Source organism: Staurois parvus, unplaced genomic scaffold (genome assembly GCF_062004578.1).
Source record: "Staurois parvus isolate SC_StPar_1 unplaced genomic scaffold, SC_StPar_1.0 ptg000207l, whole genome shotgun sequence".
In the NCBI taxonomy this organism is placed as follows: Eukaryota; Metazoa; Chordata; class Amphibia; order Anura; family Ranidae; genus Staurois; species Staurois parvus.
The window spans coordinates 184,913-202,356 of record NW_028318003.1 but is presented as its reverse complement, the minus strand read 5'-3'; the positions used below and the strand labels follow the sequence as shown (position 1 = coordinate 202,356).

The 17,444-nt window shown below is 39.8% G+C and overlaps 1 protein-coding gene across 1 annotated transcript in view; it reads left to right on the top strand.

The window, feature by feature from the left end:
* Positions 1–17,444, top strand: part of LOC149461208 (uncharacterized) — a 329,662-nt gene that overhangs the window by 262,365 nt on the left and 49,853 nt on the right. Inside the window, exons 168-180 of the mRNA XM_089678641.1 lie at positions 2,478–2,576; positions 3,613–3,635; positions 4,416–4,521; positions 7,010–7,053; positions 7,157–7,262; positions 7,878–7,973; positions 10,790–10,888; positions 11,925–11,947; positions 12,729–12,834; positions 15,324–15,367; positions 15,471–15,576; positions 16,189–16,284; positions 17,388–17,425. Coding sequence (XP_089534767.1) covers positions 2,478–2,576; positions 3,613–3,635; positions 4,416–4,521; positions 7,010–7,053; positions 7,157–7,262; positions 7,878–7,973; positions 10,790–10,888; positions 11,925–11,947; positions 12,729–12,834; positions 15,324–15,367; positions 15,471–15,576; positions 16,189–16,284; positions 17,388–17,425 — 986 coding nt within the window. The remainder of the gene's footprint in view (positions 1–2,477; positions 2,577–3,612; positions 3,636–4,415; positions 4,522–7,009; positions 7,054–7,156; positions 7,263–7,877; positions 7,974–10,789; positions 10,889–11,924; positions 11,948–12,728; positions 12,835–15,323; positions 15,368–15,470; positions 15,577–16,188; positions 16,285–17,387; positions 17,426–17,444) is intronic.

Below are 17,444 nucleotides of genomic sequence, written 5' to 3'. Positions count from 1 at the left end.
CATTTTTCCAGTCCTTTCTTTCCCAGGATTTTAGTATTGAGACATGCTATTAGTCAATTACTGACAATGAATAATCGTGATTGTAGGGTTTCTCATGAGAATGTATTTGAATATTTATGAGTTGGGTCGGTCTCAGCAGATAGACCGTCAGTCACAACCAGTGAGAAGGAAGGAGGGGCGGGGCTGGGGGTCGAATACACACTGGGGTCTATTGATGCTGGCTGCTGGGCAATCCATGTCGCCGTAGAGGATCTATTTTTTTGTTAGCGTCTATTGATACCGGGAGATCTATTGTTGCTGGCAGGGAACCTATTGTTTCTGTGGGGTCTTGTGTTGCTGGGAGATTAATTGTTGCTGGGAGGGACCTACTGTAGATGGAGAGATTTATTGATGCTGGCTGCAGGAGGGTCTACTGATGCTGATTGCTGGGAAATCTGTTTTTGTTGGAATCTTTTGTTTCTGGGGGATCTATTGTTACTGGATGATCTATTGTTGCTAGGGGGCATCTATATTTGCAGTCTGCAGGGGATCTATTTTAATGCTTTTATTGTTTTTCACAAATTCCATACAAGTTGCTTAGCACAACAAAATGATACTTGTTTCTGTATTCTCTAAAAGTGGCGGTATTGGGAGGTGGGCAGGGGGTGGACCCAAGGGACAGAGACAGGGGTGACTTGGTAGGAGGGGTTTCCTTCTCCTATTCTCTGAGTTAAAAAAAACTCTGCATAAAAGTATCTAGAGCTGATGTTTTTCTCTTTACATTTTAGCACCGCCAACAACACCCCAACCACCTCCACCCTTTACCGTAAGTCATTAATTATTATTCTTCCCACATGAAGCATCTTTTTAGTTTTGCTAATTTAATGATTTTTTTTATTGCATATCATAGTAAAGCGTATTATAATTATTTTTATTGTTGTTGTTATTGCTGTTATCAATATTAGCAATATATTCCCCAAATTATATTTATTTACATTCCCCATATATATTTGCTTTCCATCTGCAATTCTTGTTGGCTAAAATATTGAGACAAAAAAAAAATAGATCACAATCAGTATAAACAGAGCATGTAAATGCAATGAGTACATTTGACTGGACCTTATCCATATAGAATTACACTGAGAAAACACGACTGCATTTTAACATGCTTTTAGCTGTATCTGACATTTTTCATTTTGTTCATCCATAGAACCCACCCACTCCACCTCCACCTCCAGTAAGTTATACTAGTTGTTATCTTTATAGCCTATAGCCTTTATAATGTTTTAATGGTCTAGGAGAGCAGTGTGGACTCTGGAGCTCAAGTCAAGTAGAAGATACATTGAGAGAAATACATAGACTGGCAATAAGGAGCTCTCCTTCAGAAAATGCTAGTTACCTGTCATCCCTGCTTATCTGGTGGAGCCTTATGGAGCCACTGACACAACTCCATAGTCTGTGCTTTGTTTGATGCATTCAGGTTCCACTGATTTAGAAAGTATTGAAGAGGTCAGCAATAACAGTCTACATACTATATATATTTCCCTGTACATGTTCCTGTACTCTAGAAGCTGTGCCCCCCCGCCCCAAAAAGGCAAGAATAGGCAAAGGACCTTAAAGTAGAACTATAACCAATTTTTTTTCATTTTGGATAAGCAGTAAGGAAGGGTTATAACCCGTTTTTTTTTTTTGCCAGCTGTGTCCAATTGGGGAGATTTGCCTTCACTTCCCGTCCGATAGCCCAAATAAGGAGGGAGAGGAAATCCCTGCAAATTAAGGGAATCCCTTGGGGCCCCCAGGTCACCAGAACTTTAATAATGAATCCTAATGAAATAATGAAACTAGGTAGAAGATAATAATACTTTTGGTTGGACTATGCTTACATCCATAACCAAGACATTTTCTTTATGCTTGATGGTTTTACACATTTATGTATGCACTTACACACGATTGCTTTTCTGTTTCCAAAAGCCATCATGCACGGATATACTCTGTGCTCCTGTGTCCTGTGAGATGACAGGTGCCACCCCAGTTGTAATGGAAGCTCCTTCTGGCGCTCGCTGCTGTCCAGTCATTATCTGCCGTAAGTTGAATTGTGCAAAGAAATGTATTGTTAGGTAACAATGTATAAAAGTTTAAAAAAAATGAATTCCAAAGCTTTTTAGTTAATTGACAGTTTTCATTTTACCGTAAAGCATAGCAGAGCTTTCTTTACAAAGGTGATTTGCTTTTATCGCAAATCCTTCCACCCCCTCAAAAAAAAGTGTTTATTCCAATCATTGTTTATGAAGCTGGGCCAACTGTACAATCATATATCGAATTAATCCAAACTGCCTATCTCCATTTCAGACTAGTTAGCTTTCATCAGTGCTGTGTATGAGAGTTCATGTCAGCATAACTTGTCTGTCTATATGTTATCATTCATTTCAGAAAATACAATTTCTTGTTCATTGAATACATGCTTGCTGTTTAAGGTGTTGTCTATTCTTTATATGCAGAATGTCAAGATCTATGCGATATTCCCACATGCGATGATAACAGGCCACCACTGCTGCTTGGAGACCCCGAAACACAGTGCTGTCCTGAACATCAGTGTCGTAAGTGTCTTTATAGCAAGAGAGTGGGGGAACTTTGCAGCAGGCCTGTATTTGCTACCCATAGAAAGTATTCATAATACAGATTTATTTTTTCTAATGCAAATTCTAATTTGATCATTATTGTAAGCTGAAAAATATTAACTATACCTTATATGAGTACCAGTGCTTCACAGTATAATAGTCTTGTGAGTGTCCAGCCAATAAAGCTTGGTGATGCCTGGACTGCTGCAGTGAGGGAGAATGAAATGATCAGGTCTCATCTGGCCCCCAGACTATGAGTTATGCAGCAATCACTTCTTCTGCTACCTCTGCTCACACACCAAAGTGATCGTCATGGCAATGGGACAGTTAAAAAACATCAGTTAACTGGATTAATAATAGAGTTTTTAGATCGTGTTTTGTTAGAATCGTTTTGTGTCTTACTGGAAACTATTTTGTTCCCTCATTTCATTATTAGGTACTGAGTTGGGGATGATGGAGGGGGGGGCGTTATTCTTTGGCATCTTTGCCTTCGGTTTCAGTTGATTTTCTCTCAGAATTCTTGTAGATTGAATAGTACACTTAATAAATTAATACTTCTTCTACTCCAGCAGTGCTTTCCCAGCATTTCCAGGTGCACCCATCTGCTCTGGTTATAATTGTAAAATTCTAAAATAATAAATTATAAAATAAAAAGGAAAAAGGAGAAGGCAGCAGAAGTCAGTGGCGGGAGCATAGCCAGGAGCTCAAAAGAGAAGATATTTTGCCTTGATGGCCATAGGTGTAATCATTCATGCCTTGGAGTGTGCGAGTGTGAAAAAAAAAGATCTTCTGTCAATAAGCTCAAGCTGCTCTTTTGTCCTCTGCCAGAAATCTCTTGTGACCTTAATTCAGTTAGAGAGGGCAAAGCAGAGTAACCCCCATAACAACACATTAGATGTTAGTTTCCTTAAACCAGATCACTGAAAAATGAATTGTGATTGGTTGTTGTGCTACATGACCATTTGCTTTATAACATTTTCTAATGCTGTTTTGTGTATTTTCTTTTCTTTTTCAGCACCTCCACCACCTCCACCTCCTGTAAGTTTTCACCAATTAAAACACTTTATAGCCAAGTTCACCCAAAGCTCATACTTCAGTTTTGGATGGACATCAGCACTTGTTTTTAGGGTGTTTTCCAATGGAAGGCCACTATAGTTTCTGGCACCACTTTTTCATATGGCCATTATAAAGCTGAAAATAGGTGTCATGGACTGCTTATCTAATCGATGTCCTTGGGATTTCAGAGATTAGTCGATACTCTGGAAAAAGTAGTATATTGTAATTATCATTGAAAAGTGGTTATTACGTTGCCCATAGCCTCTTAAAAGCTTTAATAGCAGTAGTGTTTATCAGAAGGAAAAAAAAAACCCAGGGCCTATGCGTCCAGGAGCAGCAGCGTTTTGGCAGGAAAAAGACGCGAGCAAAGGCATCTAAATGTATTTAAACCTGCCTAAACGCGTGTTGACGCCAGGCGCGTTTAGCGCTTCAGCTTTAATTCATTTAAATGGCCAGAATAATAATGTATAATTATTCTGGCCAATGAAATTCATTAATGCCCAAGCGCTTGACGCCTTTAAATGCACCTAAATGTTTGCGTCTTTGAAATGTCCTGTCTGTGTGAGGCCTTATAGAGCTTCCATGTTGCACTGCAGCTTTCAATAGCACTAAAGCTGAAGCTAAAATGTTTCCATCACAGACCTACTCTGACATTAGAATGAGGCAAACAAGTCTTTTCCTAAGCAGGCCTAGTAATGATAATTGTACTCCATAACATGTCCCTATGACCATTCTAATAGTACACCTCTCTCTATATTGTAGCCTCCATGTAGCCACGTGACCTGCGCTCCTGAACCCACTTGTGAAGACAATGAGTATAAGATTCAAACTCCAACTGATGACCCTTGCTGCCAGACATTCTCCTGCAGTAAGTGCTGACCTTCATTATGTGACTTTGTTGCATTCTTTCATTTCAAAGAAAAGCTATACAATACAAAACACATGTGACAGCAAGTAGATGGAAATAACAAAGTAAGAGAGTGTGAAAAAGTATTTGAAGATCAAGGGAAGGCTGCAAACCATAAGATTTGCATCTATCTGTCATTTGATTTACCATCTGACTGGTGGCTACTGGTCACTGCACTGTTCAATTTTGCATTGTCTGATTGAAGCAATCTGTTGTGTTATTTGGATGTTGATATTCCACTGCTGTTTATATACTGTATATGCTGTACACAGTTGTAAGTTGCTTGCTGAGTTAGGCTAGATGGTAATCACATGTTCCTCTTTTTATTTTTCAGTTCCTATACCAACAACTCCCGTAAGTACAAAAAAAGGTAGAATGTGTAAAATCTGATTGTAGTATAAATTCAGTGGACTATCAGGCTGATTTTGTAAGTTCATGTGGAATTGATAAAATGCAGGTAAAGCTTTGTTTGACAAATATAATGATGTGTAATCAAGCCCCACTGCATAACCACTTCGGGTCTCATGACTCCCTAAACTGTATCCTTGAGACTTGTATTAATCCATTGTAAAAACTGAGAACTGTACGTACATCTCAAACATAGAGTATATGCCAACTGCTGTTGGTACCTGTATAAAACATTATTCAGGCGGATGCCCTGATTCTTCTGTGCTGCTGGACCCCATAGCACCTGCCTGACCTGCTATGGCTAAAAGATGATTGCTGCAACCAATGGCTGCATTTTGCAAATCATCATTGCTCTAAACTCCAGGCAAGCAGATAAACAAACAGATGAAATACATTTATGGGAGCTTTTATTACCTGCTAAAGGATATTTATTTTTGACCATGCTCTCGTTACATCTTCATGGCTCAGCCACATAGCACAGCCACGACTGACAGGGCAGGACATGTGAAATGTATCTGCTGCAGTTCCATAACACTTGCAGATTTTTCCTCACCTCAAGCCTCTGATGGAACAGTGAAAGGAGAAGCATCAGACTTATGAGCTAATGTCTCTGTCACTCTGATCTCTCCTCCTATTAGAATGGCACTTGTCTTTTAGCTGGCTCCTTTTCTGTACAGGCACTGCAACAGGTTTATTTCAGGTCAGATTCAAGCTACTTACACAGCTTGAATAAAAAAAAAAAGCACTGACACCTATTTGTGTATGTACTGGTATGCACTGGCATCTTATGTTGTTATTGTTTTTTCCAGGCTCCTCCTCCTCCTCCTCCTGTGACGGTAAGTTTATTTTTTATGTGCCGACAAGCAAACTGATAGAATAGCATATAAAGTAATCAAATGTTCCATAAGTAGTGTTGCGCACTGAGATTTTAGCATCATCAGTGTAAATCTGTATCTCCGGGTATCAATAGAGTGTTGGGGATTAGGTCAGTGGTCAGCAGGGGCGGACTGACAACTCATGGTGCCCCTGGGCAGTAGGGGATCATGGGGCCTACTGACCCTGGGCCCTCGGGCAGTGCCCGAGTGCACGAATGGTCAGTCCGCCCCTGGTGATCAGTAGGAGTAAGGTTTAAGCACAGATGTGCCTTTAACAAAACTAGACCCCCTCCCCCCCCAACCCCCTTCCCCCATGTAGCCTTCATTAACTAATCTACACTAAAATCTCCTTCCTCTGCTGTTTACTGAACTTAATAGCATAGCCGAGGTCACTTCTAATGTTTAAAGTCCTGCAGCAGTAATTCTCTTCAGTACTGGCCATGCTTGTACAGTAAACCCTCAGAGATTTGTATGGGACTTCTCCTATTATATTTATAACCTCCTCAGTACCAAAACACATTGCTAACCTGGGAATAAATGTTCTCCTATCTATTGTATATATTGATTGTCCAATGAAAGTGATCTTCCTGTCACTTCCTACAGCCTTGTGACAGCAGCGGATGCCTACCAGCAGACTGTAGAGATGGTGAAATAATAGTAGAGACGTCAAACGATGATGATCCTTGCTGTCCCACATACACATGTAGTAAGTACATTGCTGGAACATTTCTTTTTAGTGATCATAAAAATGATGTCAATTGCTTACACTACAGGAAGTATACAAATCTCAAGATATGTTTGAATTAAAAAAGGTTTTATATATGTTTAGCAATGCTGTCATTTACATACCCCAAGAAAGCTACTGCCTTTTTAGCCGGAAATGTCCTCATACTTTTTCTTTCAATGTGTAAAGTGATGGTGCAGCTTTTTGCATCCGTCATGACACAGCTGGATAAAAGGTGGAAGGACATAGTGAAAAGATGGTGGAGTTTCCTGTCAACAGGACTCCAGTACCAGAAAGTAAAACGGCAGTGAACATTGCATTTGTGCTAAGGAATTCCAACTCCACAGATGCCATAGGACAGCTTTGCAGCAAGCTCACACGAGTAATAATAGTAGTAGTAGTATAGTTTCCTGTTTAATGTGAAATGTATCATTTTCTACAGTACCTCCACCACCGCCACCACCTACTCCTCCAGTGAATACACCTGTAAGTACCGTTCTGACTTAAGTAATATCTTACCTATTTATACTGGGTGAAATGCTAACAGTTATGTGTAACAACCAATATTTATTCTTTCCATCTTTTCCAGCATAAATGTCATGGTGTCACATGCAATGTGCCTTCCTGCTTACGGAACGGAGAAAGAGCAGTCGAGGTTGACACCACGGACCCTTGCTGTCTAGCATATGAATGTCGTAAGTGTGATTGTGGACTCTTTTTGGAGCAAATGACAAGGAAACTGTAATGATTTAAAGTTTGTGAATCGATATATTTTCAAAACTGATTTTTTTAATCCACTTTTATTATTTAAATGCGGTTTTATATTAAAAAGCGAAAGTCCAATGGATGCACCAATGACACTGCTCACTGTGGGAAAGAGCAGAGAAGAAGGTGTTTGCCTTCAGACTCCTTCTCTATGATTTAAACTCTCTAGTGCCCTGTGTGAAGAGCAGGCAAGGAGGCAGAGAGATGGGGATAATTCATTCTTCTGGGTGGTTGTTGTACAGCAAAGTTTCTCTGTAGTTTTGACGTAAACAATACACAGCAAAGATAATATTAACTCAGTTAATGAGGTGAGGCTGTGTTCACATGAATAACCTTTTTCACGTGCAAGCAAAATGCAGATGTTTTATTTAAATTCCTGAAAGATTGCACACGAGGGGCAATTAAAGGTTCTTTTTGGCCAATCAAATGATGCATCTTTCTGTATGTAATGAAGGTAAATCTTTCGGGCTTAGCTTAGCCTTCACTCTCCAAATGACTGTCTGATAAAACGGAATAAATGAATAAATATGTGTTTTGTTTTACAGAGTGTGACCCATGCCCACCAGCTCCTTTTTGTGATGGTGCCGATCTAATTGTGAACTTTAACTTGGTGGCAGAATGTTGTCCAATATATGAATGTCGTAAGTAATTCTATACATTTTCCACACCTAAAGAAGACCTCTCAATCAAAGGCCATTTGCATCTAGACTGTCCCCTTCAAAAACCCCTCAGCAATATCAGAGAAAGAACAACTCTACAGTGTGAAAACAAGCACTGCTAATGGGTGCTCATACTTCAATCATTTACATACAGAGTAATTAACAAAAATCAGCACCTCTCTGTGGCTACCATTGAATATCTGTGGTTTAGGGTTCAGGTCTAAGTCATGCAATGAATGACTTTGTACATGAATGTCTGCAATATAGTACCAACAGAAAAAGACTTGACTAAGAGGTGCTGGGAATGCTACAGTTTACATTTTTCCAGTCCTTTCTTTCCCAGGATTTTAGTATTGAGACATGCTATTAGTCAATTACTGACAATGAATAATCGTGATTGTAGGGTTTCTCATGAGAATGTATTTGAATATTTATGAGTTGGGTCGGTCTCAGCAGATAGACCGTCAGTCACAACCAGTGAGAAGGAAGGAGGGGCGGGGCTGGGGGTCGAATACACACTGGGGTCTATTGATGCTGGCTGCTGGGCAATCCATGTCGCCGTAGAGGATCTATTTTTTTGTTAGCGTCTATTGATACCGGGGAGATGTATTGTTGCTGGCAGGGAACCTATTGTTTCTGTGGGGTCTTGTGTTGCTGGGAGATTAATTGTTGCTGGGAGGGACCTACTGTAGATGGAGAGATTTATTGATGCTGGCTGCAGGAGGGTCTACTGATGCTGATTGCTGGGAAATCTGTTTTTGTTGGAATCTTTTGTTTCTGGGGGATCTATTGTTACTGGATGATCTATTGTTGCTAGGGGGCATCTATATTTGCAGTCTGCAGGGGATCTATTTTAATGCTTTTATTGTTTTTCACAAATTCCATACAAGTTGCTTAGCACAACAAAATGATACTTGTTTCTGTATTCTCTAAAAGTGGCGGTATTGGGAGGTGGGCAGGGGGTGGACCCAAGGGACAGAGACAGGGGTGACTTGGTAGGAGGGGTTTCCTTCTCCTATTCTCTGAGTTAAAAAAAACTCTGCATAAAAGTATCTAGAGCTGATGTTTTTCTCTTTACATTTTAGCACCGCCAACAACACCCCAACCACCTCCACCCTTTACCGTAAGTCATTAATTATTATTCTTCCCACATGAAGCATCTTTTTAGTTTTGCTAATTTAATGATTTTTTTTATTGCATATCATAGTAAAGCGTATTATAATTATTTTTATTGTTGTTGTTGTTATTGCTGTTATCAATATTAGCAATATATTCCCCAAATTATATTTATTTACATTCCCCATATATATTTGCTTTCCATCTGCAATTCTTGTTGGCTAAAATATTGAGACAAAAAAAAAATAGATCACAATCAGTATAAACAGAGCATGTAAATGCAATGAGTACATTTGACTGGACCTTATCCATATAGAATTACACTGAGAAAACACGACTGCATTTTAACATGCTTTTAGCTGTATCTGACATTTTTCATTTTGTTCATCCATAGAACCCACCCACTCCACCTCCACCTCCAGTAAGTTATACTAGTTGTTATCTTTATAGCCTATAGCCTTTATAATGTTTTAATGGTCTAGGAGAGCAGTGTGGACTCTGGAGCTCAAGTCAAGTAGAAGATACATTGAGAGAAATACATAGACTGGCAATAAGGAGCTCTCCTTCAGAAAATGCTAGTTACCTGTCATCCCTGCTTATCTGGTGGAGCCTTATGGAGCCACTGACACAACTCCATAGTCTGTGCTTTGTTTGATGCATTCAGGTTCCACTGATTTAGAAAGTATTGAAGAGGTCAGCAATAACAGTCTACATACTATATATATTTCCCTGTACATGTTCCTGTACTCTAGAAGCTGTGCCCCCCCGCCCCAAAAAGGCAAGAATAGGCAAAGGACCTTAAAGTAGAACTATAACCAATTTTTTTTCATTTTGGATAAGCAGTAAGGAAGGGTTATAACCCGTTTTTTTTTTTTGCCAGCTGTTTCCAATTGGGGAGATTTGCCTTCACTTCCCGTCCGATAGCCCAAATAAGGAGGGAGAGGAAATCCCTGCAAATTAAGGGAATCCCTTGGGGCCCCCAGGTCACCAGAACTTTAATAATGAATCCTAATGAAATAATGAAACTAGGTAGAAGATAATAATACTTTTGGTTGGACTATGCTTACATCCATAACCAAGACATTTTCTTTATGCTTGATGGTTTTACACATTTATGTATGCACTTACACACGATTGCTTTTCTGTTTCCAAAAGCCATCATGCACGGATATACTCTGTGCTCCTGTGTCCTGTGAGATGACAGGTGCCACCCCAGTTGTAATGGAAGCTCCTTCTGGCGCTCGCTGCTGTCCAGTCATTATCTGCCGTAAGTTGAATTGTGCAAAGAAATGTATTGTTAGGTAACAATGTATAAAAGTTTAAAAAAAATGAATTCCAAAGCTTTTTAGTTAATTGACAGTTTTCATTTTACCGTAAAGCATAGCAGAGCTTTCTTTACAAAGGTGATTTGCTTTTATCGCAAATCCTTCCACCCCCTCAAAAAAAAGTGTTTATTCCAATCATTGTTTATGAAGCTGGGCCAACTGTACAATCATATATCGAATTAATCCAAACTGCCTATCTCCATTTCAGACTAGTTAGCTTTCATCAGTGCTGTGTATGAGAGTTCATGTCAGCATAACTTGTCTGTCTATATGTTATCATTCATTTCAGAAAATACAATTTCTTGTTCATTGAATACATGCTTGCTGTTTAAGGTGTTGTCTATTCTTTATATGCAGAATGTCAAGATCTATGCGATATTCCCACATGCGATGATAACAGGCCACCACTGCTGCTTGGAGACCCCGAAACACAGTGCTGTCCTGAACATCAGTGTCGTAAGTGTCTTTATAGCAAGAGAGTGGGGGAACTTTGCAGCAGGCCTGTATTTGCTACCCATAGAAAGTATTCATAATACAGATTTATTTTTTCTAATGCAAATTCTAATTTGATCATTATTGTAAGCTGAAAAATATTAACTATACCTTATATGAGTACCAGTGCTTCACAGTATAATAGTCTTGTGAGTGTCCAGCCAATAAAGCTTGGTGATGCCTGGACTGCTGCAGTGAGGGAGAATGAAATGATCAGGTCTCATCTGGCCCCCAGACTATGAGTTATGCAGCAATCACTTCTTCTGCTACCTCTGCTCACACACCAAAGTGATCGTCATGGCAATGGGACAGTTAAAAAACATCAGTTAACTGGATTAATAATAGAGTTTTTAGATCGTGTTTTGTTAGAATCGTTTTGTGTCTTACTGGAAACTATTTTGTTCCCTCATTTCATTATTAGGTACTGAGTTGGGGATGATGGAGGGGGGGGCGTTATTCTTTGGCATCTTTGCCTTCGGTTTCAGTTGATTTTCTCTCAGAATTCTTGTAGATTGAATAGTACACTTAATAAATTAATACTTCTTCTACTCCAGCAGTGCTTTCCCAGCATTTCCAGGTGCACCCATCTGCTCTGGTTATAATTGTAAAATTCTAAAATAATAAATTATAAAATAAAAAGGAAAAAGGAGAAGGCAGCAGAAGTCAGTGGCGGGAGCATAGCCAGGAGCTCAAAAGAGAAGATATTTTGCCTTGATGGCCATAGGTGTAATCATTCATGCCTTGGAGTGTGCGAGTGTGAAAAAAAAAGATCTTCTGTCAATAAGCTCAAGCTGCTCTTTTGTCCTCTGCCAGAAATCTCTTGTGACCTTAATTCAGTTAGAGAGGGCAAAGCAGAGTAACCCCCATAACAACACATTAGATGTTAGTTTCCTTAAACCAGATCACTGAAAAATGAATTGTGATTGGTTGTTGTGCTACATGACCATTTGCTTTATAACATTTTCTAATGCTGTTTTGTGTATTTTCTTTTCTTTTTCAGCACCTCCACCACCTCCACCTCCTGTAAGTTTTCACCAATTAAAACACTTTATAGCCAAGTTCACCCAAAGCTCATACTTCAGTTTTGGATGGACATCAGCACTTGTTTTTAGGGTGTTTTCCAATGGAAGGCCACTATAGTTTCTGGCACCACTTTTTCATATGGCCATTATAAAGCTGAAAATAGGTGTCATGGACTGCTTATCTAATCGATGTCCTTGGGATTTCAGAGATTAGTCGATACTCTGGAAAAAGTAGTATATTGTAATTATCATTGAAAAGTGGTTATTACGTTGCCCATAGCCTCTTAAAAGCTTTAATAGCAGTAGTGTTTATCAGAAGGAAAAAAAAAAACCCAGGGCCTATGCGTCCAGGAGCAGCAGCGTTTTGGCAGGAAAAAGACGCGAGCAAAGGCATCTAAATGTATTTAAACCTGCCTAAACGCGTGTTGACGCCAGGCGCGTTTAGCGCTTCAGCTTTAATTCATTTAAATGGCCAGAATAATAATGTATAATTATTCTGGCCAATGAAATTCATTAATGCCCAAGCGCTTGACGCCTTTAAATGCACCTAAATGTTTGCGTCTTTGAAATGTCCTGTCTGTGTGAGGCCTTATAGAGCTTCCATGTTGCACTGCAGCTTTCAATAGCACTAAAGCTGAAGCTAAAATGTTTCCATCACAGACCTACTCTGACATTAGAATGAGGCAAACAAGTCTTTTCCTAAGCAGGCCTAGTAATGATAATTGTACTCCATAACATGTCCCTATGACCATTCTAATAGTACACCTCTCTCTATATTGTAGCCTCCATGTAGCCACGTGACCTGCGCTCCTGAACCCACTTGTGAAGACAATGAGTATAAGATTCAAACTCCAACTGATGACCCTTGCTGCCAGACATTCTCCTGCAGTAAGTGCTGACCTTCATTATGTGACTTTGTTGCATTCTTTCATTTCAAAGAAAAGCTATACAATACAAAACACATGTGACAGCAAGTAGATGGAAATAACAAAGTAAGAGAGTGTGAAAAAGTATTTGAAGATCAAGGGAAGGCTGCAAACCATAAGATTTGCATCTATCTGTCATTTGATTTACCATCTGACTGGTGGCTACTGGTCACTGCACTGTTCAATTTTGCATTGTCTGATTGAAGCAATCTGTTGTGTTATTTGGATGTTGATATTCCACTGCTGTTTATATACTGTATATGCTGTACACAGTTGTAAGTTGCTTGCTGAGTTAGGCTAGATGGTAATCACATGTTCCTCTTTTTATTTTTCAGTTCCTATACCAACAACTCCCGTAAGTACAAAAAAAGGTAGAATGTGTAAAATCTGATTGTAGTATAAATTCAGTGGACTATCAGGCTGATTTTGTAAGTTCATGTGGAATTGATAAAATGCAGGTAAAGCTTTGTTTGACAAATATAATGATGTGTAATCAAGCCCCACTGCATAACCACTTCGGGTCTCATGACTCCCTAAACTGTATCCTTGAGACTTGTATTAATCCATTGTAAAAACTGAGAACTGTACGTACATCTCAAACATAGAGTATATGCCGACTGCTGTTGGTACCTGTATAAAACATTATTCAGGCGGATGCCCTGATTCTTCTGTGCTGCTGGACCCCATAGCACCTGCCTGACCTGCTATGGCTAAAAGATGATTGCTGCAACCAATGGCTGCATTTTGCAAATCATCATTCAGCTCTAAACTCCAGGCAAGCAGATAAACAAACAGATGAAATACATTTATGGGAGCTTTTATTACCTGCTAAAGGATATTTATTTTTGACCATGCTCTCGTTACATCTTCATGGCTCAGCCACATAGCACAGCCACGACTGACAGGGCAGGACATGTGAAATGTATCTGCTGCAGTTCCATAACACTTGCAGATTTTTCCTCACCTCAAGCCTCTGATGGAACAGTGAAAGGAGAAGCATCAGACTTATGAGCTAATGTCTCTGTCACTCTGATCTCTCCTCCTATTAGAATGGCACTTGTCTTTTAGCTGGCTCCTTTTCTGTACAGGCACTGCAACAGGTTTATTTCAGGTCAGATTCAAGCTACTTACACAGCTTGAATAAAAAAAAAATGCACTGACACCTATTTGTGTATGTACTGGTATGCACTGGCATCTTATGTTGTTATTGTTTTTTCCAGGCTCCTCCTCCTCCTCCTCCTGTGACGGTAAGTTTATTTTTTATGTGCCGACAAGCAAACTGATAGAATAGCATATAAAGTAATCAAATGTTCCATCAGTAGTGTTGCGCACTGAGATTTTAGCATCATAAGTGTAAATCTGTATCTCCGGGTATCAATAGAGTGTTGGGGATTAGGTCAGTGGTCAGCAGGGGCGGACTGACAACTCATGGTGCCCCTGGGCAGTAGGGGATCATGGGGCCTACTGACCCTGGGCCCTCGGGCAGCGCCCGAGTGCACGAATGGTCAGTCCGCCCCTGGTGGTCAGTAGGAGTAAGGTTTAAGCACAGATGTGCCTTTAACAAAACTAGACCCCCTCCCCCCCAACCCCCTTCCCCCATGTAGCCTTCATTAACTAATCTACACTAAAATCTCCTTCCTCTGCTGTTTACTGAACTTAATAGCATAGCCGCGGTCACTTCTAATGTTTAAAGTCCTGCAGCAGTAATTCTCTTCAGTACTGGCCATGCTTGTACAGTAAACCCTCAGAGATTTGTATGGGACTTCTCCTATTATATTTATAACCTCCTCAGTACAAAAACACATTGCTAACCTGGGAATAAATGTTCTCCTATCTATTGTATATATTGATTGTCCAATGAAAGTGATTTTCCTGTCACTTCCTACAGCCTTGTGACAGCAGCGGATGCCTACCAGCAGACTGTAGAGATGGTGAAATAATAGTAGAGACGTCAAACGATGATGATCCTTGCTGTCCCACATACACATGTAGTAAGTACATTGCTGGAACATTTCTTTTTAGTGATCATAAAAATGATGTAAATTGCTTACACTACAGGAAGTATAAAAATCTCAAGATATGTTTGAATTAAAAAAGGTTTTATATATGTTTAGCAATACTGTCATTTACATACCCCAAGAAAGCTACTGCCTTTTTAGCCGGAAATGTCCTCATACTTTTTCTTTCAATGTGTAAAGTGATGGTGCAGCTTTTTGCATCCGTCATGACACAGCTGGATAAAAGGTGGAAGGACATAGTGAAAAGATGGTGGAGTTTCCTGTCAACAGGACTCCAGTACCAGAAAGTAAAACAGCAGTGAACATTGCATTTGTGCTAAGGAATTCCAACTCCACAGATGCCATAGGACAGCTTTGCAGCAAGCTCACACGAGTAATAATAGTAGTAGTAGTATAGTTTCCTGTTTAATGTGAAATGTATCATTTTCTACAGTACCTCCACCACCGCCACCACCTACTCCTCCAGTGAATACACCTGTAAGTACCGTTCTGACTTAAGTAATATCTTACCTATTTATACTGGGTGAAATGCTAACAGTTATGTGTAACAACCAATATTTATTCTTTCCATCTTTTCCAGCATAAATGTCATGGTGTCACATGCAATGTGCCTTCCTGCTTACGGAACGGAGAAAGAGCAGTCGAGGTTGACACCACGGACCCTTGCTGTCTAGCATATGAATGTCGTAAGTGTGATTGTGGACTCTTTTTGGAGCAAATGACAAGGAAACTGTAATGATTTAAAGTTTTTGAATCGATATATTTTCAAAACTGATTTTTTTTATCCACTTTTATTATTTAAATGCGGTTTTATATTAAAAAGCGAAAGTCCAATGGATGCACCAATGACACTGCTCACTGTGGGAAAGAGCAGAGAAGAAGGTGTTTGCCTTCAGACTCCTCTATGATTTAAACTCTCTAGTGCCCTGTGTGAAGAGCAGGCAAGGAGGCAGAGAGATGGGGATAATTCATTCTTCTGGGTGGTTGTTGTATAGCAAAGTTTCTCTGTAGTTTTGACGTGAACAATACACAGCAAAGATAATATTAACTCAGTTAATGAGGTGAGGCTGTGTTCACATGAATAACCTTTTTCACGTGCAAGCAAAATGCAGATGTTTTATTTAAATTCCTGAAAGATTGCACACGAGGGGCAATTAAAGGTTCTTTTTGGCCAATCCAATGATGCGTCTTTCTGTATGTAATGAAGGTAAATCTTTCGGGCTTAGCTTAGCCTTCACTCTCCAAATGACTGTCTGATAAAACGGAATAATTGAATAAATATGTGTTTTGTTTTACAGAGTGTGACCCATGCCCACCAGCTCCTTTTTGTGATGGTGCCGATCTAATTGTGAACTTTAACTTGGAGGCAGAATGTTGTCCAATATATGAATGTCGTAAGTAATTCTATACATTTTGCACACCTAAAGAAGACCTCTCAAACAAAGGCCATTTGCATCTAGACTGTCCCCTTCAAAAAAACCCCAGCAATATCAGAGAAAGAACAACTCTACAGTGTGAAAACAAGCACTGCTAATGGGTGCTCATACTTCAGTCATTTACATACAGAGTAATTAACAACAATCAGCACCTCTCAGTGGCTACCATTGAATATCTGTTGTTTTAGGGTTCAGGTCTAAGTCATGCAATGAATGACTTTGTACATCAATGTCTGCAATATAGTACCAACAGAAAAAGACTTGACTAAGAGGTGCTGGGAATGCTACAGTTTACATTTTTCCAGTCCTTTCTTTCCCAGGATTTTAGCATTGAGACATGCTATTAGTCAATTACTGACAATGAATAATTGTGATTGTAGGGTTTCTCATGAGAATGTATTTGAATCTTTATGAGTTGGGTCGGTCTCAGCAGATAGACCGTCAGTCACAACCAGTGAGAAGGAAGGAGGGGCGGGGCTGGGGGTCGAATACACACTGGGGCTATTGATGCTGGCTGCTGGGCAATCCATGTCGCCATAGAGGATCTATTTTTTTGTTAGCGTCTATTGATACCGGGGAGATCTATTGTTGCTGGCAGGGAACCTATTGTTTCTGTGGGGTCTTGTGTTGCTGGGAGATTAATTGTTGCTGGGAGGGACCTACTGTAGATGGAGAGATTTATTGATGCTGGCTGCAGGAGGGTCTACTGATGCTGATTGCTGGGAAATCTGTTTTTGTTGGAATCTTTTGTTTCTGGGGGATCTATTGTTACTGGATGATCTATTGTTGCTAGGGGGCATCTATATTTGCAGTCTGCAGGGGATCTATTTTAATGCTTTTATTGTTTTTCACAAATTCCATACAAGTTGCTTAGCACAACAAAATGATACTTGTTTCTGTATTCTCTAAAAGTGGCGGTATTGGGAGGTGGGCAGGGGGTGGACCCAAGGGACAGAGACAGGGGTGACTTGGTAGGAGGGGTTTCCTTCTCCTATTCTCTGAGTTAAAAAAAACTCTGCATAAAAGTATCTAGAGCTGATGTTTTTCTCTTTACATTTTAGCACCGCCAACAACACCCCAACCACCTCCACCCTTTACCGTAAGTCATTAATTATTAT